The sequence below is a fragment of the Pseudonaja textilis genome, chromosome 4 (genome assembly GCF_049901715.1).
Source record: "Pseudonaja textilis isolate UNSWEBS1 chromosome 4, rPseTex1.2, whole genome shotgun sequence".
NCBI lineage: Eukaryota > Metazoa > Chordata > Lepidosauria > Squamata > Elapidae > Pseudonaja > Pseudonaja textilis.
Genome location: NC_141993.1, coordinates 70,670,407 through 70,697,946, shown reverse-complemented (window position 1 = coordinate 70,697,946; position 27,540 = coordinate 70,670,407). Strand labels below are relative to the sequence as shown.

At 34.8% G+C, this 27,540-nt stretch overlaps 2 protein-coding genes across 2 annotated transcripts in view; one reads left to right on the top strand and one right to left on the bottom strand.

Moving 5' to 3' along the window:
- VEPH1 (ventricular zone expressed PH domain containing 1) overlaps positions 1 to 27,540 on the top strand; it is a 112,280-nt gene that overhangs the window by 11,402 nt on the left and 73,338 nt on the right. Inside the window, exons 2-4 of the mRNA XM_026705860.2 lie at positions 1,997 to 2,212; positions 5,350 to 5,524; positions 22,405 to 22,571. Coding sequence (XP_026561645.2) covers positions 1,997 to 2,212; positions 5,350 to 5,524; positions 22,405 to 22,571 — 558 coding nt within the window. The remainder of the gene's footprint in view (positions 1 to 1,996; positions 2,213 to 5,349; positions 5,525 to 22,404; positions 22,572 to 27,540) is intronic.
- Positions 7,376 to 16,512, bottom strand: PTX3 (pentraxin 3). Its single transcript, XM_026705862.2, has 3 exons — positions 16,187 to 16,512; positions 15,344 to 15,871; positions 7,376 to 10,704 (listed from the first exon to the last, which is right to left on the bottom strand). The coding sequence occupies exons 1-3, from the start codon at positions 16,317 to 16,319 to the stop codon at positions 10,085 to 10,087; spliced, it is 1,281 nt and encodes a 426-aa protein (XP_026561647.1). The 5' UTR covers positions 16,320 to 16,512; the 3' UTR covers positions 7,376 to 10,084.

Here is a 27,540-nt window from a genome sequence, read left to right as displayed (position 1 = left end):
ACAATTTTTGTCTTTTTTTCAACCAGATACATAGGATCAAAATCAAAAAATAAAAATGCATTTTTTCTCTCTTAATTAACAAAGACTGTTTAAGTGTTGGTCAGTCTGCAGACACTTCAGCCTTTTGAGGTGTATTACTAGATTTCATCCTTCTCTATTGAGGTACACACTGACATTTAATTTAATAAGCTGCACAACAGGAGAAATGGTTGTGTGTTAGGACTGGAGAAAAACAACCAGCATCCACAGGGTAAATGTAAGCGAAGGAAACATGCATAGTACCATTCAAAATGGAATTTAGCCTTAGGGGAAATGGCTTCATCAGAAATCAAGCAAGACTGAACATATCCAAAATAAAATCAGATCTCTAAAGTACTAATTACTTATTGCCCTTAGATATTTATATGGACTCCTGAAAGAATTTACAGTTCGTAATCTGTGAGCTTTATTTTTTTTTCTTCCACCCAGTATGTTCTGTTTCCAGGAAGATTCAAAGAACAAAAAAAAAAACTTCCAGCAAACTTCTTCCAATAAAGGGTAACAATCAGGACATTTAAGCAAATGTCCCTCCTTGGTTTCCTAGTGGGAGAAAGAATTACATTACAGTTACTTATAAGGTTGATCCCTGAAATTGGAACAGCTAGAGGTGCTTATTACATGAAGATACTCACTTTGTTATTGAAATTCCTTGCTTCTTGTCTTTTTCTAAAGCCAGAATGATATGAACTTTACACATTATTAATTTGCTTATTTAGCTGTTAAACCTTTAGGAAAATTCTCACGGTAGTTTTAGAATAAAAATTCAAAAAAATTAAATTATAATTTTAATAATTAAATGAAAAAAAGAAAGATCTTTGAAAAATGGTAAAAGCAGGAAGCATAATAGATTTTTCTGTTAAAGATTCTGACACAGAAAACATAGTATTTAATGTAAAGACCGGGAAAGGATAAATAAACCCTCCTGACCTTCCATAAGTACCTAAAGATGTGGCTTGGGGCTCCAATAAAGGAGCATCACAATGGAGATGGTTGACTGATTAACCACAGGTCCCATCTTCCCTCCTAACCTGTTCCCACCTTCCTGTCTTTTAATTGGGTTACTATATTTGGCTGTGTGTTGTATCCTATTTATGTTTTTACCTCCGCAAAGTTTTTATTTTTTATGATTGTAAACCGCCCAGACTTACCCTTTGATAAGATGGGCAGCCAATAAATTTTATAATAAACAAACAAACAAACAAAAACAAATATTCACCCTCAACAACAGCAGTTGAGATGACACTAAAACATGCTAACGTTAGTGCACTTCAGAGTTTAGGAAGAGTTATTTAAGTTTTTTGCCAATGTAAACAAAGGGGCAGGGCTACTTAGGAACATAGCCCTGTTAGAGCAAATTGATCCAGTTGAACAGGTTATTTCAATGCAGTAATTGCTCAAACATGGCCCATTATAAGAATGGCCAACTCTTGAAAATTCATAATGTTTCAATAAAGCCTATAATTAGTGGACAATAATACATGATTAGAGCTTTCTGTCTCTCTTTAAAACCATATTAAGTATACAAGGGGCCACTTGAAATATTGTCCTTAAAAGTTTGGAGGCAGCCTTGTCCAGACAGGTAAAGGAATTACATGGTCCCAACTGAACACCAAAGAAAAGGTATGTATTTCATGTTATTCTGGTAAAGTAGATATATTCTGGTTGTATCAATGATTTTCGTGCCTTTTGGATTACTGAGTTTCATTGTGTGCTGGATTTGGCAGAGCTATGAAAAACCATGACCAAATGTTTGAATTTTTTAACATGTTTTAAAGAATGCAAATTAAGATCTTGGTTTTAGTGTAGTCTAGCCAAGTGCTTTTCAGTCACAATGAACCAGCCTCCCTGCCAGTCTAAATACTAGACAATGTATAAGTGAATAAACACTTTCCTCCTGGTATGGACTTTGGAACAGATATCCAGGAAAGTCTCCAACTGCTATCATATTTTATCTCAGGACTATCAGATGAATGACAATGACCAAGCAGTTGTGGAGATTTGTATCACTCGAATTACCTCAGCCATCAGGGAAACAGAATCCATCGAGAAGCATGGAAAAGCTCTTATTGATCTCTGGGAGTCATGTTTAGAGCACAATCTGAAACCTTTTTGTAAAGATGAAGACACACCACATGCAAAAATTGCCTCTGATATTATGAGCTGCATTCTGCAGGTAGGAATGTTTTGCCTAATGATGTACCTTTTTGAGAGCATGTTGATTAATTCTTTTTTGTAATAGAATTGCACACAAACAGTCTTTAGAAATTATCCCCCAAAATTTGTAAGTAGAAAAGTTGGGTGGATGATTTATTCAATTGTTACCAAGGGCCTGATAAATTATTTAACAACTTATCATGGACAATATTCCTTTTGTGGTTACAATAATAACCATATTTACTACAGTAGTAGTAAATATGCTGAAAAAGGAGGATGGGTTCCCTCTTGATATATTTCCTTGAAATAGAAAGGAAGCATGGGAAATCACAAAAAAGGCAAGATCTTCACATCGACCACCTGGCCACCATACAGCAACATAAATTCAAGGATACTCCATCCATGATAAATCCTCTAAAATGTTCTTCTCTTTTGAAAGAATGTCTAAAATAATCTTTCTTTGATCAGATTTCATGAAAAGTATAAAAGAATGTGTTCTACTCTATAGTCTGAAGCTGAAAAAAGGGTTTTAGACGTGAAAATACACATTATACCTCTTGATTTCTCCTTAAAGATCCTGCATTTTTTTTTCTGTCCTCATAGTCTAGCCAGGTGATTTCTGAAAAAAAGTGTGGGTTGAGTTAAGAAGCAAATATTGGTACTATCTCAACTGAAATACATATTTTTCTGAGATTGTGTGGCTACTGTGAAATCCTGGGGCAAAGAAGCAGCTGATCCAATTCCTATCCATGCCTGTTCCTAAGCACCTTGTCAACTTCAGAGCCAAAACAATGGGCTTTCCTGCTATTTGAAAAACATTCTGCATACTGGTAGTCTTTGACTTATAACAGTTCATTTAGTGACCATTCAAAGTTACAATGCCACTGAAAAAAGTGAGTTATGACTGTTTTCACAGTTATAACCTTTGCAGCATTCCCATGATCAGGTGATCAAAATTCAGATGCTAGGCAACTGGTTCATACTTATCACCACTGCAGCATCCTGGGGTGATGTGATCAATCCCCTTTTGCAAAGTCAATGGGGAAGCCAGATACATTTGACAGCCAGGTTACTAACTTATCAACTGCAGTGATCCACTTAACAACTGTGGCAAGAAACACTGTAATATAATAATATTGATTTTAAGTGGTCCGATATATTTCAGATTTAGCGTTCTGCAATGTGTTAGAAAACTCAGAAATTGGCAAGCAGAACTATATTAATGAAAATGTCATCCCTATGCTCAATTCTTCCAAACTATGATTCATAAGAATTTTTATCTATGATTCATACCATTAGGTTCTGTATAGTTCTCTTTATGTTTCATAAAGATAAATACATAGCTTGACGAGTAGCCTTAGAGTAAATTTTACTGCACATTTTGAAGGTTTAAGTGGAATATTCAACAGAGAGGCACTGTTTTGATGGTAGTCCATATTTCAATTAAGATAAGTTTCTGGAGTCAAATTATTCAATCACAGTCCCTAAATAAATTCTATTATATGATAAGAATGGAAGCAAAATCCATACCCCAGGTCATGTACAGTTTTATACCAACTGATACATTCAAGATTGCAAAACTGAAATAATTTGAAGAAAGATCAAATTTCACTACGTATTACTACATATTAGCAGTAAGTTAATATAATTACAACCCAGCATAATTTATTTGTTCTTTTGGACAATAAGACATGAAAAAGAATAAATAATGCATGTTTATTTATTAAATATGAACTTGTATTAACTAGAAAGTCTTTTTTCAGGCATTATATTCATAGTAATAGTTGTCCGTCTAAATTGAGGATCGAACTTAGCTAATTTTAAACCTGTCATTACTAAAGTTTGTATTAGTAATTGGGGGTTGTTGTTTTTGGCTCTGCTGGTTAGTTCAGAAGTCATACTAAAGGTTTATTTGTTTTAAACTAATATTAATCATATTAAAATCATATTAATCTATTTTCATTGAAAAGGAAATGTCATTATAATTAGAACCTAGTTCATATCAATGGAATGCCATATAAAACTCTTCAAGGCTCAATTATTTTTATTTCAGTTTCAGAACTCTAGGATCAGGGCCAAATACGCATTTTAAACAAATTTTAAAATCTAGTCCAAAAGAGATGTTGATTTTCAAAGCAGTAGTTCTTTAATAAGTAGAACAAGACTCCATTGTCTTCATTTTACTCTAAAGACTCTTGACGAAGATATATTAACTACCATCAAATGAATTATACTTGATAAAAATATATGTGATCAAAAACTTACCCCAATTTTGTTAGGTCATCTATATTTATAATGTTATTGTTGGTATATTAAAGTAGAACATAGAAAACTCATGACCAGTTGGAAGTGTACTAAAAAAATAAGTCAGAGGAAACTCAAAAATCCAGGAAAGAGCAAAATAATCCAATAGCTTTAAGATGGTTTCACATATCAGGCTAGGCTACAGTTCGCTTTGTTTGTAGTCTAATCTTAGCATGTTGTACAAACTCAGCCAGTGTGGCTTGTTAATCATGATTTATGATTTGGGTATTGTGTGAATCCAGACAATATTATCAATATTATTATATTATTAACAATATCAATATTAATATTGATGATCTAGTTGGGTTTTTTTTAATAAACAGTCTTTCATTGGGCTGTTTAAACATCTTCTCAAAAGATTTCTTTTAATCTGGAAATTAAGGAATGAGGATGGAACAGACAACGCAATTCCCTTCTCTAACATGCTGATGAGAGCTGCTTCAAGAATCTTTCTCTTCTAGCACTTCCTTTCCTTAACCTACTTTCTTAAAGTATATTGTGGTCAACTCCTTTGTTAGGCTCCTTGTCAAATGAAAAATCTTGACCCACTTGTTTACTTTTACAGTTAAAGATAGACCATTTATTTTATTTATTTATTAAATTTATATGCCACTCATCTCACTATCCTACGTAAATGTAAAATGTATGTTTCATCATTAAAGAGATAGAAAAATATGACATTCCACAGTACATCTTTATGTTTATATTTCATTGTAGTAAGGGTAATTCAGAATAGCTTGTTTCTACACATCTGATGAAAACTTATAATATTTTCAGATGTGATAATAAGAACACCAAAGTGAGTGTACGTGCAATAATTTGTAACTCTATTTTTGTTCTCCCTCCCAATAGAATTATAATCGCCCTCCCATTATAGCATTGGCTGTCCCAGTGGCAGTTAAATTTCTCCAGAGAGGTAACAAAGAATTGTGCAGGAATTTATCCAGTTATCTCTCACTTGCTGCAATTAGCAAAGCAGAGCTGCTTGCTGAACATACAGAAAGTATTGTAAAAAGTATCCTGCAAGGTAAGAAATACCTATACAATACATTTTGTGTTTGATTTACAGTATATGTCCCTACTTCATAAGAATTTCCATACCTTTTTTAAAAAAATTGTTTAAGTTGAGGGTGACTTCAAACATTATATGATATACAATACATGTCATTTGGGGAGGAGGGCCAATCAGTGCTCTTGATATCTGTATGGGATCAAGTGGTTCAGTTATAATGACTTTCTATATAACTGGAATGTTCCTTAGAAGTATTTAAAGGACAATACAAGTGAGGAATACTTGTTCATTAAACCATGATTTAAACAATCAGTCAAAATTTATTTACACCCCAATGATGATGATGGAGGTAAAACTCAATTTTCACTAGTAACAATGCCCATCTCACATTATTTCAACCTACTACCTGATAGATCATCATCATCATCTTATCATCATCATCTTTTTCCTTATGAAAACTTATAAATATGTAAACAGCTAAAGTTAACCTGAGTCCTTCCCAATGAGTTTTCTTAATTTTTCTGACTTTAATCCATTTAAACTTAATTGTTAATACATACACTAAATTATTATACCTTTAACTATAGATTATGGTGCACATATAGGTGGTAAAAATCTACCTGTACTTATCAGCATTAAAAAAAAAAGAATCTGTAGTGAATCAGGGAAATGACCTTGAAGGGAATTAGCAAGAAAAGTTATGAAAACCAAGGTGACTAAAATGTTCCTTAGGTCCTTAAGGAAATAAGATAATATTCAGAAGGGATTTGGGCAGAATTCTGCCTGATGCATTGGGTGGGCAGCTTAAGTTAGAGGTGGTATTCAGCAGGCTCTGGCCAGTTCTGGAGAACCACTAGCAGAAATTTTGAGTAGTTCAGAGAACCGGACTGGCCCTGCCCCCATCTATTCTCTGCCTTCCAAGTCGCATCTGATCGACTGGATCTTCTTTTATTGCCCTGCACAGGACAACGGAGCTGGAAAGCAGGTTAGTGGGGTGGGGAAGGAATGGGGATTTTATAGTATCCTTCCCCTACTGTGCCCACCAAGCCATGCCATACCCGCCAAGCCACACCCACAGAACCGGTAGTAAAAAAATTTGAATCCCACCACTGGGTAAAATACAGTGCATTCAGACTTGAGAGATTCTGTTATTGTGGCCCACCTCAATAAAGTATAATTCTAGTGTTTCTGGGGAATCTTTTTCCTGACATAGTCAACCCAAAGGATTCTCACAGCATTTCACTTTGAAACTTTCATCCTAAAGAAACAAAAAAGAATTACTGCGGAGAGTCTGTTATCTATAGTCATGCTGGTTGAGATATTATGAGAAGTGAAATTGAATACACGTGGAGGCACCAGTGTGTTGGAGCTGCCTGTATCATATAATTGCTAACCTATTTCAGTAGAATGCTTTATACATTCAATTTGGAGATCTTGGGAATTGTGCAATAAGATAAGTATTTATCTTTTTATATCTTTGATTGATTTTTAAACTGGTATTTATTTTTTATTCAACTCAAGGCAATGCAAATACCTCGTGCTTCCACTTCTTTTTTCTCCACAATAAGAACCCTATGTGGTAGATTGGGCATAGAGAGAGTGGTCTAAAGACACACAGCTAACTTTCATGCTTAAGGGGAGACTATCGTATTGTTTTTCAAGAATAATTTTTGATACAACAAATGCTAAAATGCTAATATAACTCCTTCATAAACTTTAGTGTTCCCGATTCTGGTATCTATTTGTTTTGAGATTGTTCTGCTTTTAGAGACATGATTTTTATAGAAATGAAACAAAAGGCCACTCTTACATTCTGACTTAGTGCTTGCATTGGATTCTGAACACCCTAAAGAAAATGATATGTAATGTCAATCTGATAAAGTATTTTTTTATTTACAGTTCAATTTTATAAAAAATAGTTTCAATAAAGTCAATACAAAATCAGTTTATTTTACAATATCATACAGTGATACTAATTTCAAACCAGAAAACTGCAGTCATCCTGAATGCAAGGTAGGCTTCCAGTTAAAATTTCCTTGGACAAGTTACTAATTTTATGAAGATGTATATACTAGTAATAAAAGCAGAAAAAAGTTATTGCTTCATAATATTTAAATAATTCAGTTGCAAAATTCACATTAAAAAAAAAACCTACAAACAAGAGGGTTCCATAAAACAGCACAGCTTCTGTCATCTTCACTTCTTCACTTGTTGATTGACAATATCTTTGTCTTAATATTTAATATAAGCTTAAATTGTACTCAATCCTTACAGTAGTTTCTTGCTCATTGTTGACATGAGCTCTTAGCTCTTTAATTGTCTCTTCTTCTGCATTTTAAATACAACTGCTTCTTCATTTGATACCTGGTTGATTGGCTCTCTTCACTAATTTCTAGAACAGTCATTTTTGAAATATACTCTACTCATATTTGTGCCATTCTGTATTACCAGTCTGTAATACTATTATTAGTTTCTATCTTTCCATTTCCCTGTAATCTCATTTGTTTCTGTTAGTTCTCTTGAAAAGCTCTACTTCAGCTGCGATATATTGCAATTATTTTTCTGATCATCTTTTAAAAGGCTTTCCTTTTTCCTTGTTAATTTCCTCTACTACTGACTGTGATATTTTTCCTTATCTTTTCTTCTTGAAAGTGTGTTCAACTATAGTACATCTCTCCCTAGCTATCATGGTAGTTTGATCTGAAAGCCACTCAAACTTTCCTGCCTTGAAATTTGGGGAAGAGTTTGTTCCAGTTCAGTTTTCACAGTGTCTCTTATCTAGTTCCATAATTCTTCAGATATTCTATTGCAAAAGTTAAGCATATTGATTTGTTCCCTGTTTTGATTTTATATTCTGACTGTATATCTCTAAATCCAATCTTGCTGGCACACCTTTTCTAAAAAAACTTTTATGTTTATCCCATGGATTTGACACTATGAATTTGACATAGTGTGTTCTATAATATACACTTGGAAGGGATCTGACTAATTGGATTGTAATTCTTTTTCCTATATTATAACAAATTTTATCATGATGTTGTCAATCTAGTGATGTCCAGATATTATTTGAAGCAGGTATGGGCAATGAACAAAGAATTATCTTTGCAAAAACTATATTAAACTATTTATTGTATCATTGTATTTAACAAACTATGCACCAGATATACTGCAGTCTTTTTGCTGTTACATTTATCACCTCTTGCACATTACTATAGATTTCCTTAATATCTACTGTTACGTTTCAAATAGCAGCATACATTTGTATAACAATGATGTTCTTTCAGTGAATATATGCTAATTCTAATAAACATGAACCGATTGTTTATTGGTTACAGCCAGTACAAACTTAGTGATATTCTTTTGGGGTGTCATCATTTTTCCATCACTTTGTATGAATTTATGCTCTGAATAATATATCACATTATCATCTGAACTCAGGTGATCTGTTGCAGTCTACCAATGTTCATTGATTCAGAAAATATCTAATTTAGATGCTTCAATTCCAGTTGCATTTTAATAGTTTCAAGTTTTGTTTGATCCATACTTATTAGATTCTTTTATTTGTCTTTGTAAAAGAAAAACGTATTTTTCAGTTCTGACTTCAACAATGACCAGACTTTTTTGTCACGTTGGTTTCGCCATATCCTCATTTATAGATTTACTAATGAAAATTCACCTTTCTTTCCAATAGTTAGGTTTCCCCCTCTAATCTTATTGTCTAGCAACCAAAATTGCCTAAACAATTTGAACCATACTCCTATAATTTTCTTGGCAACAATCCAGAAATGATTTATTACTGCTTTCTTCTAGATTTCATTTTGACATTTTCTAACTTTCCTTAGATCTGCAGAACCCCACTCCCTTCGACTCCATTATGGATTACTTATAGCTCCACATCTCTCCTTAGATTTGATCAACAAGGATAATCCAGCTAGAACTTCCTGTTAGCAACATTTTCAAAGTCATTATAACTATTGAACCTTCTCACTATGATAGGTGCTAATCATGTAATTCAGAGTATGTTCAAAAATAGTTTTGGGGTATGATTAAGATATGTGCTTAGAAAATGTTGGATCTATATAGCAGTCTAGACCAGCATGTTTACATGCTGACTCTTAGCAAAATATGTTTAAGAGCCTATATTTTAGCTTTCATATGGTAGCAATTTTAATTTATGTCCTACATACATGATTTCTCTACGAATGAGATTTCATGTGGATAAAATTCATCTTACTGGCTTAGCATGTACTTGTTCTGAAAGCAGCTATACCCATTTGTGGAGAGCTATCTCCCACTTATGGCAGCACTGGTCTTTTTTATGGAATCTGGAGAGCAGAGATATTGGCTTATGGTAGTAGCCATGGCAGTCATCCAAAGGTTTCTTGCCATATGAAGCCTCATTCAGAGTTTCTTGTGTGAAGCAGAGATAACTGGCTTCTGAGTGTTCTTTATACCTCTGTTTTTCCTTTGGAAACTGTATCATGGATCAATTCTAAATATATGTGTATATATATTCAGATTTTATAAGTTCTGTTTATTGGTTTGATTTTATATAGAGTTTTGAAGAACATACATTCAGGGACTAAAAATATACTGAGCTCCTCCATGAGGCAGAATCTCTGTAACTCCCCAGCCCACAATGTTGCCACGATTATTACAGGCATCTTCTCCAGATTGTCTTATTATCTCTTTGTCACTGAGGATTCGGTCCCAAATATTAAAGCCAGTTATTTTTCCAGAAAAAGCTAAAGATTCATTGAAACCACCTCCAACACAGCAGCCATTCTTTTCCTGGCCAATCTGCAAAATTCCACCATCTGGGATGATGTGGTCTTCAGATATTTCAGAAGAGGTGACCACAACCTTTCCATTTATCCATAAAGATATGGTTCCATTGACTGAACCCCAAGTACTGCAGATGTGAGTCCACTCTCCGGAAGAAATTACCTTTGGGGCAAATATCTTGTTGAAATTACTTTTTACAGCAAGAACCACAGAGTCATAGTTCAGATAAAGCTGAATTTCATAGGGATTGTTCTTTGTTCCATATGAGAATACAATAGTTTTGTCCAATGCTTCAGTTACCTTAACCCATGTGCAGACAGTGAAGGAGAAGAGTGCCATCTCACCACCTGGATGAACACTCACGAAGATCTTTTTAGAACGCATTGGGAATAAAATAACTGTTTCACAACCTGTAAGAACAACAGAATGAAATTTTTATCAAATATACTGAAGGCTCATGGATATCTGGAATAATCGTAATGTAATATAATTCTAAGTATCAGTTACATTGTGTTAATTAATTAGGCAACTGTATTATGAGTAGCAATGGCTCTTTTGGATTTTAAGCAAATATATTCTTTCACTATTTGTAATATCTTTTAAGACAGACTGTTTGGTATAGTGGTTAAGACAACTGTGAGTTCTAGTTCTGCCTTGGGCATAAAGCCAGTTGGATGATCTTAGTTAGGCAAGTCGCTTTTTCTCAGCCCTAGGAAGAAGGCAATGGCAAACCACTTTTGGAATTTTGCCAAGTAAACTGCAGGGATTAGTCTATGCAGTTGCCATGAGTCAACACTGATTCAAAGGGACACCCCCACCCCCCAAAAATGCCCACATATGCCACAACCTTGAAAAGGGAAGGGAGCAAATACACTAAGAATCTAAGACCATCTTATACTGAATTAGATAATTCTCTGTTCATCAAGAATTTATATTGTGATGCAATAATTGGAAAATAATTTCAAATAATGTACTTTTTTTTACATGTAACTAATCTCTTGCTGATATCTCTTTCAACATATTTCCAGGGGATTCCAGTAGGTTTTCCTCATTTACTTCTCATAATTTCTTTAGAGATCCATTTCCATGCTACGTGGTGTGGTATGGTGTGGTGGAGAAACCTTTTGTCTCTCATTTTCACTCAGAAACATTTTACCCAAATATATTTACCCAATATATTTGATATGCAAATATATGTAAACATTTGGCCAATTCAAAAATCACATAAACATTGTTAGACTTTCTATTTGGCAAACAGTCTCACAAAACTTATATATTTATTTTCTGATTATATACTATCATAATAAGGATTATATTTTTTTTTCTATTAGCTTTTCACCCATTGGATTTCTTACACTTTTTTATTACATCAAGGAAAACAGTTTCTACATTTATATTTTTAAATTTATAAAATCCACTTTATGATTATTACAATAAATTAAGTATTAGTTAAATGCATCTATAATCACAAATGAAAGTGATCTAATTGTTTTCTGTAGGCTACATGCACCTCTATATCTGTTTAAATTCAGCATGTTGAAATGACGAAGAATAACTTTATCAGTAGAATAATTTATAGAGTATGTTTATAAATGTGTATTGAAGTTTATCAGAGTGTTACACTAAATTGTTAGTTATTTTAACCATCAGAAAAAAATACTTTATAGCATTTTCTCCTTAAAAAAAACTTATCTTATGCTACCCTAAAGTGAGAGGTTACATGTTTTCATGGATTAAAAACTCAGAATGAATTTTCCATGTTGTAATCAACCTTTTTGTCTTTTTGTTCAAAAAGACTATACAAAAATAATAAGTAAAGACCTATAGGATAAACCATTTGAAGTGATAAGAAACAGATATTTTATTGAGTTATAGTTATATTTTCTGTGCTTACTTACTTATTTTCCACCTTTATTGTTTTTACAAATAACTCAAGGCAGAAAATATATCCAACACACCTTCCTCCTCCTATTTTCCCCACAACAATCCTGTGAGGTGGGTTGGGCTGCGATAGGAGGACTGGCCCAATGTCATCCAGCTGGCTTTCATGGTTATGCAGGGACTTGAACTCAGTTGACAATTTCAAATATTTTAATAAATGTATGAGAGAGCAATTACAGGAAATTGAGATATAGTATGATGAATAATTAACAAACATCACATTTTAGATTCTTTGAACTTGAAGTAAAACAAATATTGAAATCACAGCTGTAATAATTAGTATACTTTTTCTATTTTCTCATGCTGTGCTGGTGTCATATGCTTTGAGTTCTAAGAATGTTAAAATGCTTTGACCACTGAGAATAGGGGCAACAGGTCATGAAAATCTGCAGGAATGCATCTTTCAAAGGGCAAAGAGCTCTGTGTAGTGACATGGCTTTTTAATTATCAAAATTTCTAACTTTATTATCAAGGGTAGACAAAATGAAAACCAGCTTTATAAGTCACCAACAATAGTGTGATCACAAAAACCCTTAAGAATCAACCTGGCAGAAATCCAAACTATGTGAGAAATCAAAGCCAGTTGCTGAAAAGTTTTTTGAAAAAAAAAATTTCCAGAGGGATCTGTGGAATATTTTTATAAAGTCAGTCTTTTTGTTCTTAATCAAATTGTGAATGTCCTCCCCCTTGTCAAAACAAATAGAACTGAGTGATATCATTGGCCAGAACATGGTAAATTAAGAACAGGTCCTGCAAATTTGGTGGAGTTATGTTGGGCTTAGCACTTCGTAGTTTAGTTCAGTTGCGCCATGGATTTTCCTCCAAATTTTAGAAAAAAGCAATCTTTTTGTCATGCTCCTCCCTGTCTTCTGTAACAACTAGTAATCGGAAACATGTGTGACATCATTCCATTGTGAGATTCCCTCTCTCAGGCGGTAGCCAAAGTGAAGTGGGGTTGGGAAGCTTACAACAATATGACAAAGCACACCACACAATTTTTTATTATGAAATGTTGTAAAGGGAAGGGAAGACAGATGGTTACTTATGGCATGACTTTCTCATAGAAAACAAGATAACTTTTAGCCTGATGGCTGCTAGCATTATCAAACAAAAGAAATTGTTCAACTATTCCAGTCTTACCTCTCTGGTGGACTTTTCTGGTAAAAGCAAATATAAGAAAAATAGGATGGGGGAAATAGACATTCAAAGATGATATTCTCTGGACTTCCTATTAATACCATTTTGAAATTTTGAGGGCATAACACAAAACTTTGTAGGAAACACCCAAGAGTAAACAGTGCTAAAAATGTACTTTAGCAAAATCTTTGCACAACCTGGAGGTCTTTTAGTCCAACCCCCTGCTCAAGGAGGAGACTACTATTTCAGACAAATTGTTGTCCAACATCGTCTTAAAAACCTCCAGTGTTGGAGTACCCACAACTTCATTGATTAATTGCTCTCATTTGTCAGGAAATTTCTTCTTAGTTCTGGATTTGTTTTCTCCTTGATTAGTTTTAATATATAATTATAATCCATAGTTATTACACATTATTTAATATATAGTTATTATTTGATGTATTAATTCTAGATATCTTAGCAAAACAAATGGCTGATCAAGAAGTATATTGTTAGTAATTCCCTATCCTCCACATTAAAATCACTCAGGATCCCTCAGGAATTTCTATAACTCCTTAGAGACAGAGATGGGCTTTTTAGAAAACAGTAAAATAGTGATAGTATTTTAAAGCACAGCTTTTTTATGTGACTTTACTTTTGGAAAATTAATCAATGTGAGCACTAGAGCATTATCTGTGTTATGCTTTCCCCCAACATATATATTCTTGTCCAAATTAAAGTAACATTTTTCTGGAATGGTTGTAAATTAATGGAAATTACTACCAAAACTTAGGATACTTGCCTAAATAAGACTTTTGTCCTTTCACATACATTTGAAAGGGCCTCTAGATTGTTTGTAATTCTTACAAAACGTTTTGGACTAATAAACAGACAACTCATACATAACATGAGTTATTTAACCATCTGCTTATTGCTCAACACCACTGCATTTTTATAAAAGTAGTGATTCAAAAACATAGGCAGCTGTTGCTTTAGAGATCACTAATCAGTCTATGGAACGTCACAGAATAGCAAGAACCTCTTGTAAGTGTGGCAAACTCTTCTTTTGTGTGGTTAATTTCATGAGACTTATGTCATTCTTTCTATATTATACCAACAGTTATTTAAAATCAGCCTCAACGAACATCTAGGTATGAAGAACACAGCTGCCTTAAAAATAACAAGTTAGACTTTAAATGGGGCAGGAGACTATGTTTCAAAGTTATCTAACATAAATAGTTTCATTATTTATCTTAGCATAAATCATGGAATGTTCAGATTGGGTATTAAAAGGCAACTGGAATGGTTCAGGGAATCTTTGTGATATATGGTTGTGCAGTTGTGCTTCACAGAGTCTAAGCTATTCCACTTTCCTGAACCCCTGTGGAGGATCTGTTTATGCCCTGAAGCGTGAGAATTAAATTGATGAATAGTCTGTTGACATAATGAGTGAGCTCACAAGGTCAAATTGTGTTCAGAAGTAGCCCCCAAGGAATGCAGTGAAAGAATCAGCAGGTATGTTAGAAGACAGAGCATAGAAACAGCCAGAAAACTGAATTGATTGGGAATGTCAATGAATTATTGTTGTGTCTGGCTCTGCAAAATAAAAATAAGAATGGAAGGGAATAACTGCAAATGACTTAGCAAAACTTCATCATTGCTTTACTAATGAGTTATCTGTACATGTTTTCAGAGCTTCTATTGGCCAAGTGTAATTATTCAATGAACATATTTTAAGCTACAGCAACACAGCTGAAGCAATGAATACTCATAGTGACTTCCATATTATACTGTGAATTTATATTGTTTGGGTGCTACACAATACAAATTGGACAGGCTTCCACCCAGTTGTCTCCAAATTTATAATAATAATGCCCCCTTCCCTATAAGCAAATCATCAGGTAAGGTTGTTAAACAAACTTATGGTTAATGTGGCTGGTTGGGAATTAATGTGTAAGACAATGATAACATTGGAAAAAGAATCTGACTCACCAGCTGGCAATGAAGGCTTCGTGGTCTTCTTCTGAGATTTTTTTAGTTCAGCTTTTGTTTCCTGCAGCTCTTGCCACAGTGACTTCAACATGAAATTGCTTCCATGAGTTATGTAGCTGACTCTACCTTCCTCTGATGAATGGCTCCGCTGATCACTCTCGTCAGCTCTCCACTGCCAGGCACGCTCGAGCTGGCTGAGTCGGTTGGAAAGATTTTGGTTTAATTGCAGAATCTCTTGGAGAATCTTTTCTTGCTTGATCTCATGAAGCAGCCCAGAAGCTCTGCTCTTTGTTATCATCTGGTCCATTTGGCTCCAGATCTGAGTGGTTGTTTTCTCAAGATATGTGGTGCACGTGCCAGCAAAGTTTTCCACAAACTGCAGTATTTCTGTTCTCAGCATCTGCAGCTCCACCTTAAGGATTTCATCCAGAGACTCAAGCAGCATGTTTTTCTTCATCTGGGAATTCTCAAGCATAATGAAGAGCTTGTCCCATTCTGTGTGTTCTCGCTGACAATCACATGAAATGGCTGAAACAGAGCACATAGTAAACATTACTCTACATTTGAACTTTATTCTCACAAAAAAAGCTATTTAAAGAAAGATGTTTTCCAAGACTATTTACACACTTTCTTTCTCTAGAAAAGAAGGCAAGATCATAAGTTAGAAATAAGAACAGAGAAATTTTTCTGTCTCCTTTCTTGGCTAAATGAACATTCTGAAATATTGCTATTTTTAAGTTTGCTAACTGCAGATTTTGCAAAAACAAGAGTATTAATTCTGCTGTTAATGCAAAAACAATTCGTTTGCAGTTAAAGACTAAGAAAGAAAGGCAAAATACTTACTTTCTTCTGTTGCAGGAATTACACTTTCTATTTCATTATCAAAATTCAAGAAGAAGAGATCATCGTACTCATCTGTGTTCTGAGTAAATGAAGAATAACAGATAGCAAAAAACAGAATCATAAAATGAAACATTTTTGGATAGAATTTCCAACTGCTTCTGTAAAATTCTCAGTGTCTTAATCTCTTGCAAGACTGGAGCAGAGATGATTCCTAGAGAGAAAGCCCTTAAATAATACTGGGGGAATGCCTGAGCTTGAATGAATGAGTAATTCTAGTCCTGGTGCTGTAAGAGGAGTGCTTCTGGTTATTATTAATTTTTTTGGATGGGAACTGTAAGGAAGGGGGAGGCATGGAGATTGCACAATCCTGAACCTTGCTAAATCTGAAATGGGAGTGGATTAGTGAGGAGTGAAAAGGGAGAAATGATGGAAAGTCTGTTCTTGTAAATTGCAGGGCTCTTTGGAGGCTAGATTTTTTTTTTAATGTCATGAATTTTAATGAAAAATAAGACAAATAAAATGTCCATTTGCTGATTTACAGAAAGGTGGAAAATTAAAGAGATTCTATGGTTATAACTGAAATGTACATAAACTCCAATTATTGTTTGCATTCATTTGTAAAATGTAGTCATTGTTATTGGATATACTGCTGCAGAACTTGGTTTGGGAATATCATTTGGATTATTAAAGCATGTACAATGTTGAGATGAACAAAGAAGATGTAAAAAGTTGCAAAGTTGCAAACCCTCATTTCCCTCTAGTAGAAATTATCTGATAGCAATTAATCCCTTGAACAGGAAAAATATGTTACATTTTTAACTTTGGTAAGCAACAGAGGTGGTATTCAGCAGGTTCTGACCAGTTCTGGAGAACCGGTAGCAGAAATTTTGAGTAGTTTAGAGAACCAGCTAATACCATCTGACTGGAAATTTTACAGTATCCTTCCCCTGCCACGCCTACCAAGCCATGCCCACAGGACCGGTAATTTAAAAAAATTGAACCACACCACTGGTAAGTAGCACACACACACACACACACACACACACACACACACACACAACTTAGAAAAGTTGACTGGATCAATCTCCCATTCTCCCAGAACAGTGTTTTTTAGACATTGACCTGGAATAACTCTAGAAAGTACCCTATGCAAATGAAGATGCCCTAATGCTTGAGTAATAATTTTTAATTCATATCCTGGATATAATTAGCTCCCAAACTTGTATTTATTGGTACTACGCCTGGTCAAAGTGGAGTTTAACCAACAGAATTTCTAAATATATAACAAGCTAATGTTTGCTCCATTAAAAATATTTAAGGATAAACATGACATCACTATAGAACTGAATGCCATAGTTTGTTCTGCTTATGCTTACTTACACTTATCTAATATTATTTAATGTACATGTACATGTACATTATTTAATGTAGTCCTCGACCAGCAGTTGTGGCAGTGGCAGTGAGGGGAGGGGATGGTTTCACATGCGCAAATGGAGCTTCACATGCTCACCTGCCATTTGGATGGCCCAGTTTCCAATGGGCTGCAGACTGGTATCGGTCCACAGACCTGGGTTTGGGCACCCCTGCTTTAAAAGAATTTTCTTCCGGAAAATATGTAAGAATCAGAATATTATGTGAAATATGGGATCACATAATCAACTGGAATTAACTACCTCTTCTTTTACTATCTACATTTCTGACTTCAGAGCTGAATATGATAAATGCTTTATGTTGCCTTTCAAAACTGCGATTCCATGTTTCATCCTTCTTTCTTGCCCAATCAATATTTGATAAAACAAAGTAGGTAACACTGTGCCAACTGTGGCTGTAAACAACACCCAGTGAAATAAAGGGAAGAATCATGTAAACCACATTAAATACTGTATGTGTGGAAAGGAGTACCTACCATAAAATAATCCTGTTACTGCTTTTTAACAAGTAGCCAAGGGAGTTACAGTTTTGGCCCATCACAAATGCTTAGACTGTGATTGAGTTAATGCATCAAAGTCAATGATGGGTACACTAATACTCCTTCCTATTGTGGGGCTATTAATCTCCCCCCAATCTTCCCCCAAGTGGTGAGATGAACAGAACAGAATTAGTTGGAAGGGACCTTGGAGATTTTCTAGACCAACCCCTTGCTCAAACAGGATACCATATACAATTCCAGACAAGTGGCTGTCCAGTCTCTTTTTAAAAGCCTCTAGTGATGGAGCACTCACAACTGAAAGTAAGTTGTTCCCTGGTTTATTGTCCTCACTGTCAGGAAATTTCTCCTTAATTCTAGATTGGTTCTCTCCATGGTTAATTTCCAAACATTGCCTCTTATCTTGACTTCTGGTGCTTTGGAAAATAGGTTGACCTCGTCTTTGTGGCAGCCCCTCAAATATTGGAACACGTCTATCATTTTGCCCCTAGTCCTTTTTTTTTAACTAGACTAGACATACCCAATTCCTACATCCATTGTTCATATGTTTTAGCCTACAGCCCCCTGGAAAATGGGCAGCTATATGAATTTGATAAATAAATAGGGTTTTAATAAAAGTGAGACTCAAATGACCTTATTTTGGTAACAGAATGGTCCAGTGGGAATTCATTCCTTCCTTCCTTCCTTCCTTCCTTCCTTCCTTCGATTTCTATAGCCACCCATTTCAGCAAACAACTCTGGGTGGCTCACAATTGAGAATGCTGGTATGTCATTATATAACATATTTCTTACTGGTATATATATCCAGTGCTCTGTGAAATAATGTCATTTGATTACTATGCATATTTACAGAAACACTTTTCCTGACTTATTTTTGACATGTGGATGAAAAATATGTGAATGAAAAATCCTGAGTGCATTCAACTCAGCATTCCAAAGATGGGTTGAGCTCACAACTCCTTTGAACTCATAGTATGTTCTGCCACACGTTTATCTATGTAAATCCTGGATTAAAGAGTAGAAATGAAGATAGTTCCTTCAGAGGAGCAAATTTTGTTAGGGTAGATGAGAGGAAAATTACTTAACATTAATTGCTTTTCCTTACCCCAATTATTCCCAGTTAACTCAGGACTGCCCATGTCTGCTAGTTACCTAAGAGAATTTGCACATGTTAAACACATTGGCATGATTAATGCAATTTCTGTTTTGGTTTTGATTCATCATTCAAAATGTTGCTCATTTGTATTCTTAAGCTAGCATCACACAGCACATGACTAGTAGTTGACCATATTCCAAAGAATAAAATATGATTTCAAAAGTTTAAACACTTCCCTGAAAAGGTTTAGCCCATATTTTATGTTACAAAATAAAGTTCCTTCCAGTTTTAGTCTTATGTTTTCACAAATCAATAATACTGTACATGTGACAACTTTACAAAAATATATCTAAGTTGACCTGCCAGCCAGTAATTGATTATCATTGTGCCAAAATATACAAAGTGTGAATTTGAAACCAATGCTGTTGGTGTGCTGGATAAACAAGATGGCAAAATTTGGTTGTATGAAAGTACCTTTTATATGCTAACATCAATAGAAACTACCCAGCTTCAACCAGCAGACTGAGGGTGCCTCATTCATAACTCATTTCACCAAAAAATTCCCTCTGGAATAATTCATTAGCCAACTTTTACTTCATACCTTTTAATTCATAAGGACCCAATTGTTTCCGAAGTTTCATACAAAAAGGCATCTCTTGTTCTAGGAGTGGACATCTGCTTACATGCTGTAGACATTGTAAGATTGGATACTCCAGGTTTTGCTTTTCTATTAGAAGTAGGAATGAAAAGCATCATTAATTTAAAAGCAATCTGGAGGCTAATGTCAAAGCTTAATGTCAAAGCTTAATCTCTGGTATGTTCCTTTCTAGTCTGACTTAAAAGATTTCTTATCTGGAGATTTACAGCAGGAATGTATCTATTAAAGGCCTGGCAGCCAAATTCTTCTATTCAGAGCTTAACCTACAGGCGTGTTTAATTCTGCCATGTGTCTGGAAGCTTCATCTTAACTTCATCAGTAGAATTCTGTATCTGGCCTAAGGTCAGTGTAGCTGACTTGTTCTAATACAGAAAATACCTGTTTAGGCATATGAGGCAATCCAGCCTCGTCTTCTGCTGACTCAAGACATTCTTAGACTAAATACTTAGATGATATCATGCCAGGTCATTGCAGAGAAGCATGTGGAAGAAAAGGATGTGGGTTTAGAATGTATATTTTTATAGAATTGTTTAAAGAAAATTGTTTTAGTTTGTATGGTTTACTTTAATGCTTGGATTTGGTTTTACTTTTGCTATTTCTGGCTTTTATTAGTTATGTGTTCGTTGCACTGAATATATTATTACTATTGATATTTTATATATAGTCTTGAGCAGGCTCTTTTGCATCAGGCCATCTGAAGCATCTACAAATAAATATGTAAATATTTTTAAAGTGATGCAAAACAGAAAATATTACAGTGTGTTAAAATAATGGCAATATAATGTAAGTTACAGGCATCTCAATACCAATCATAAGGAATGATAATCATAAAGGAAAGCCTGCTGAATCAGACCAAAGACCCATTTAATCCAACATCTGTTTTCCACTGGGATCTGTCCCTATAGTTCCAAGAAAATCATGAAGCCATGAAAATAATGCCCTTATCCATTATTCATTCTACAACTCTGCCAGCAATCAGTATTCAGAGACATATTAATTCTTGCATATCATTCTGCTGTCCTTATGTCATATTTAACTGACATAGTTTGATCAATGTGTACTGTCAGTATTTGTGAACCAGCATAAACTTAAAAAGAAACATTACTGAATGATATAGAATCCATACTCCTTTTCCAGTAGGACTCTTTTCATACCAGAAGAAGGAAATATTATGCTTCTGAATGTTGACGACCTCCTTCAAACTTATTTTACAGCTTATAATTGCAAAAGCAGCTTAAGATAAAGATAAGACAGTGAGGGACAAATCTCTCTTTTGAAATAGATTTTGGGATCCCAACAATAAATAAATGGAAAACTGTGAATGAATCTACTGACAGGTTTGAATTCCACTTGGTCATTTTTAAGACCAAGATTAAAGTAACAAGTATTTTATGTCAAAGACATGGTGAATAAGTATTGTTAGTTCATATCTGTTTGATGAGAAACTGTTGTATCTGCATGATTCTCAGACAGGAGTGCTAATTAGAAAGTGATGCCATTAGAATTAACTAAATTTATTACAAGATGCTGATATAGTATGTATGTATAAATATATATTTGTGGGTGTAAATATGTGTGTGCATGTGTGTGTGTGTGTGTGTGCATATGGGGGGGGGATGAAAGAGGCATTCCAGGAATTTAGGAGGGAAAGTGCAGTAACAACTGATGTTTCTATTTAAAAGACTGAAGTTTTACTATCCTATAGTCGATGAGTACCTGGTTTAAAATAATAGAAAGTACAGAAGTCCAACATGAATATTTTTTGCTAGAAAGTAAGCCCACAGAGAGTTTCAGTATGTTTTGAAGATTTAGAGAATGAAACCATGTCATATCATGATAGGCAGATGTTTTCCATATGTTGTCAGCATGGAACTTCAGTCATTCCAGAGCTGGCTTGTATGATGTTTCATGTTACAGATTTCTCTGTGAATTTGGCTTCATTTCAGCTTGTGAATACACTTTATCAAACATTCTTCCAAAATTGTAAAACTATTTTGCCTTGTTTATTCTCTCCACCTCCCACCCCCATACTTTATCAGCATCTGAGCAATTGTATCCTATGCTGTTCTCAGTGTATCTTTGTGTTAAATGCATAGTTATAAAATATTGCTTCCAGATTTCTCTTTAGCATAGCTTGCTTAAGTGTAACATAGACTACTTAAATTGCAACTGAAGTGGGATAGAGAATAGGTAAGTTATAATGGGTTTTTAAAATAGTTATTTAACAGTTAGTATAACCATATTGCTTAATACTCAATTTAAATAACATTTAAAAAATAATTTTGGTTTATATACAAAGCCATATTGCCTTACTTAGTCACATTCCATATTAAATAATATTTGATTTCTGTTTTTCTCTTGTTCTGCCATATGTTTTGGTGCAAACATTCAGTTCCCACAGACATCATTCCCAGAAACCATGGGTAATAAAATCTTGATTCTGTTTTGCTTTATCTTTTCAGCTTGAGACCATTCAGAATTAAAGCCTTGTTGACAGAGAAAATAGAATAAGCTCTTTGTTCCCATATTCTTCACAGGGAATTCTACATTGCTCCGTGTATTGCCTTCTTTGTATGAAAAGCAGCAAGAACCTTTAAGCAACCACCTGAGAGTATTGGTAGGACTGATGCCTCATCTGGAACCATCTGAACAGCAACATCTTCTACAACTTTTGCTAACTGTTGCAAAGAAAAAACAGCCCAAGGTAATTTTTTGTTCATTTCATATTTGATCAACTCAAAACATGTGGCTCTTAAGTCTAACAGATAATCAGAGTTGGAAGGGACCTTGTAGGTCATCTAGTCCAACCCCCCACCCAAGAGGGAGACCCTATACCATTTCTGACAAATGGCAGTCCAATCTCTTCTTGAAAGTCTCAACTGATGGTGCTCCCACAATTTCTGAAAGCGAGCTGTTCCATTGGTTGATTGTTCTCACTGTCAGAAAGTTTCTCCTTATTTCCAGGTTAAATCTCTCCTTGTTCAGTTTCCATCCATTATTCCTTGTCTGGCCTACAGGTGCTTTAGAAAATAGCTTGACCCCCTCCTCTCTGTGGCAGCCCCTCAAATATTGGAAGACTGCTATCATGTCTCCCCTGGTCCTTCTCTTTACTAGACTAGCCAAGCCCAGTTCCTGCAACGGTTCATTGTATGTTTTAGCTTCCAGTCCCCTAATCATCTGTACTTTTTCTAGAGTCTCAACATCTTTTTTATAATGTGGTGAACAAAACTGGATGCAGTACTCTGAGTCAAAGGAGCCTGTAATTTTGATACATCCCAGAACAATTAAACTTCTCACTAGGCCAGGATCCAAAATTCCTACCTATAACTTTTCAAGAATAATGAACTTTGCATTAAGATTTGCTGAGTTTGAAAATCAGTTAGACATCAGCTCCCCAAAGAGGAAAGTTCAGCACAGGCTGAATCAGTTGGCTGAATCTGTCTTGATGTAGAGCAGGGATGGGAAACTATTCCCCCTTTATGACCTGTGGACTCCAACTCCCAGAATTCCTAAGCCGTGCTCAGGAGTATAGAGGATCCTCTCTTTGGGTTTCACTTTAGTTTAGTGAATAATTCACTATGCATTTATTATTTAATGATTTTATTCATTGCTGCACTTATTAATCTCTAATCAGGTGTCTTAATTTAACATTGGTATTTTTGGGAATGGGCCAAAATGGGGAAAGACAAAGCTTCAATTTCCAGTATTGCAAAGTCTAAAAGCCACCTATAGAAGCCAGCGAATTTCTTGTTTTAATGATTTCAACAAAAAAACTTTCATTTCCCAATCTAATATTTAGATCTTAAATTTTTGGGAGTGGTTCCACATCCAGGTACTAATCAGATATAATCCTGCCTCGTTTTCATGTAGTTTGTTTTAGATTGGACACCCTAAATGCAAAATTTCAATTTTGCAACTAATAATAATATAATAATACATAAAAGATTATGGTGCATCCGATCACACACTCTGACTCATTGTTCATCAGCAAAATACTTATTATGCCATGTCCAGTAAAAGTTGAATCATTCCTAACCACAATGACATGCTATAAATTTATGGGAGATCAAGGCCTATCCTTTATTTCAATCATCATTCTTCCATTAATGTATGCTATATTGAACTCTCTTAGCTTTTTTGAAACTGGTGTGGAAAAAAAGACTAATGCTTGTACATTTGTACATTCACGAATTTCCATTTTTTTATTGGATTAGGGATTGGACATAGGAAGTACAGTTTTGACTGTCCTCTCCACATTCATATAGTAAGAGTGTATTGAGTAAGAAAAACGAATGTCATCTCAAGCAAAAAATGTTTCATTCATCTGAGAATAATCAAGTGATGAAAACACTGCCTACTGATAGCCCTGCAGGATTAGAAAACCAGAAGCCTTCCAATCAGAAAGCAAAATATATTTTTTTAATATTAAAAATTAAGAATATTTCAAAGGAATATGGTCTATGAGCTTAACGCTATTGAGTCAAAACTAATGCAAGTTTTCTGACAAATATAAAAATAGTTTCTCCATTCAAAATATTGTATACAATAAAGTGTTAAAACGGAATGACCCTGTCCTCAAATAATATTCACTGCACAAAGATAAGAGGTTTCCCAATACATTTGGCTTAATAAACCTATTATAACTCTTGCATAAATAAGTGCAAATTGCTGCAATGGTAATTGACACTTTGCCACTGAATTTCCCTGGCCTGTAAGCAGGGAAGGGCTCCAAAGCTTGCAAAATAAGGATTATTCTAACCCCTGAATTTCCAAGTCTAATAATGCAAGTAATCTCACAAGCATCACAAGAGCACATTGTTCTTCCAACGTTAGCACATCCCTTATGTTGAATCATGTCCTGTAATGGTGTATTTCTTTGGTTCTTAAAGTTAGACTGGTTCAGATAAGTCCTGGGCTAATGATCTGACATCATTGTCCACAACCCCCAATATGTATCTTTACAAAGATAAAGATGTTTTATGATTAAGTAATTTTAGAAAAAAGCAGAAAAGAATAACATAGTACAAACATTTCATGTACAGCCAGTTCTGTTGTGTAGGCAGAATGTTTGTGCTACCTCACATTAGACCTTATAAAATACAATAGTACCAGATTATAGGATATATACATTTCAGTAGTCTTTGAAAACAATAAAAAAGAGCCCTAGGAATTTATACGTTACAGTTAAAGGAACTTTTACAAAATATATAGCAATGGAGGGGCTATAATTTCTTCCATAATTCCACTCTGACAGAACCCATTTTAGCCTTTGTTTAAAGTATAGGCCATATACTTTAACTTTCAGCATAACCCATTCTTCTGTTAAAGATACTGGGGGGTCTTTGAGACTTCCTTTGCAAATTGTGACCTGGCATTTCAAGACCTTAAAAGAGAGAAAGGGTCAGATCTGGTCATCCATAAACCTAATTGAGCAGACTTAATATAACTTATTGCCTTTCAGCAGAAGCTTATATTACAGAGCAGCGAACAGCATGAAATCAAATAATACACTCTGTAAACAGCTCAGAGTCGCTTTACAGGGGAGATAAGCAGCATAAAAATGTAATTAATAAATAATATCAATATATACTGCTTTCAATGCCTTAAGAGGGCAAAAATCTGGATTCAAAGTGTGATATATATAGATTTAGTCTAGCCAAAATGTTATTTGGTTATTGATGAAGTTATGAACAGAAGTAGTTGATTGATGAAGTTATGAACAGAAGTAGTTTAATCTCCTGAATACCAGTTTGATCTAGGAAACCTATCTGATTTCTAGTTTATGGTAGGAAAGCCATTAAACGAAATAAGGCCAGCAGTCCTTCCTTCCTTCTATTAGTGAGAATCAGTATAGGACAAATTATGCAGGTCAAGCTAGAGGCCCATTGAATATGATGTTCAAATGCCACTTGCTCACAAGAAAGAATGCAATCTATAGGAAAAAATGTCCTATATATCTGGCCAACCAGCAGCTAAGCAAGATTGGGTTGGCTACATTTTGAACAGGAAATTTCCAGACCAGATTGGGAAGTTGGAAAATTGCTCAGAACAAATCACCAACAAAACAGTTCTAATTATAATTGAGACAACTACATGGATGTGTACAGGAAGTAATGGAGAACTCAAAGCAGGCTTCACTTTTTAATGTCAGAAACTCAGCTGGAATAAATATTTTGCATGCTACTGTCAAGTGTCTCAAAATAGACAATATTTTTTAAAAAAATTGTCTTAGAATCCATCATAAGGGCAGAGCAAGAGCAGCATTTCCAAAGAATGCCTTGCTATAAATTTAGTTTATGAAGATACACTTATTTGTATTCCTTATGATCTATAAACTGGGCCATAAAGGAAAATAAGAGCATTTAGACTTTCTTGTAAGGGAAAAATATAAATTGAAATCTTCCATAATTGTTTAGGTAGATAATATACTATAAATTAAGATAAAATAAGCTTCAGAGTCAGATAATGGGTTAAAGAGTCTACTTTTTCTGTTTTGTATAAATGAACGTAATTCTGTCTTAAATATCTTATTTTTCATTCTGGGTGGTGCGTATGGATTTCTTGATTTAGGCATATCACACTATACATGGAATAAATACATGTCACTGTCTAGTGATGCATATGTAATTGGTCCTAATTACAAGCAAAACTATTATTGTGATATTCAGTATTTTCTTTTAAATTGTTTGTGTCTTGTGGAAAATTTAAGCCTGTACATTTAGATTTTTGTAAAGCATGTTCATTAACTTGGTTTCCTACCATGTTCAGATAATTTTTTGCAGACTCATGCAGATTATAATTTCAGGTTTTAGTCATGATATTGCAAAACCAGTACATGGGGAATTCACACAATAGATTTTCAGCATAGTTCCATAAATCATACCCATGACTCTATTACCACCTTTTTCCTGCATTGCAACAATGAGCCTAGATTTGATTGATTTCAATTAATTTACAGGGATGTGATTACAAATTATCAGACTGTCAATGACCTAAATCCTAACTGCTGTAAATATGTAACTTTCCAGTACAATACAGGTAGTCCTCAACTTACTACCATAATTGAGCCCAAAATTTATGTTCTTAAGTTTGTTAAGTGAATTTTGCCCCCTTTTACAACTTTTCTTGCCACAGTCGTTAAGTACTCTCTAAAGTTCTTAAGTTAATAACATGATTGTTAAATCTGGTTTCCAAATTGACTTTGCTTGCCAGCAGTTCACAAAAGGTGATCACATGACCAGTGGTGGGATTCAAATATTTTTTACTTCCAGTTCTGTGGGCGTGGCTGGTGGCTGTGGGGTAGTTTGGTGGGCATGGCTTGGTGGCTGTGGCAGGGGAAAGTTACTGTAAAAGCTCCATTCCCTCCCCACTCCTGGGGGAAGGATACTGCAAAATCCCATTACCTCCCTACCCCACTAACCTGCTTTCCAGATCCATTCTCCTGTGCAGGGCAACAAAAGAAGACTCACCCCATCAGCTGGGACTCAGGAGGCAGAGAATAGATGGGGGTGGGGCCAGTCAGGGGTGGTATTTGCCGGTTCTCTGAACTACTCAAAATTTCCGCTACCAGTTCTCCAGAACTGGTCAGAACCTGCTGAATACCACTTCTGCACATGACCCCAGGACATTGCCATGGTCCTAAATGTGAGTCAATTGCCAAAGGCCTGAATTTT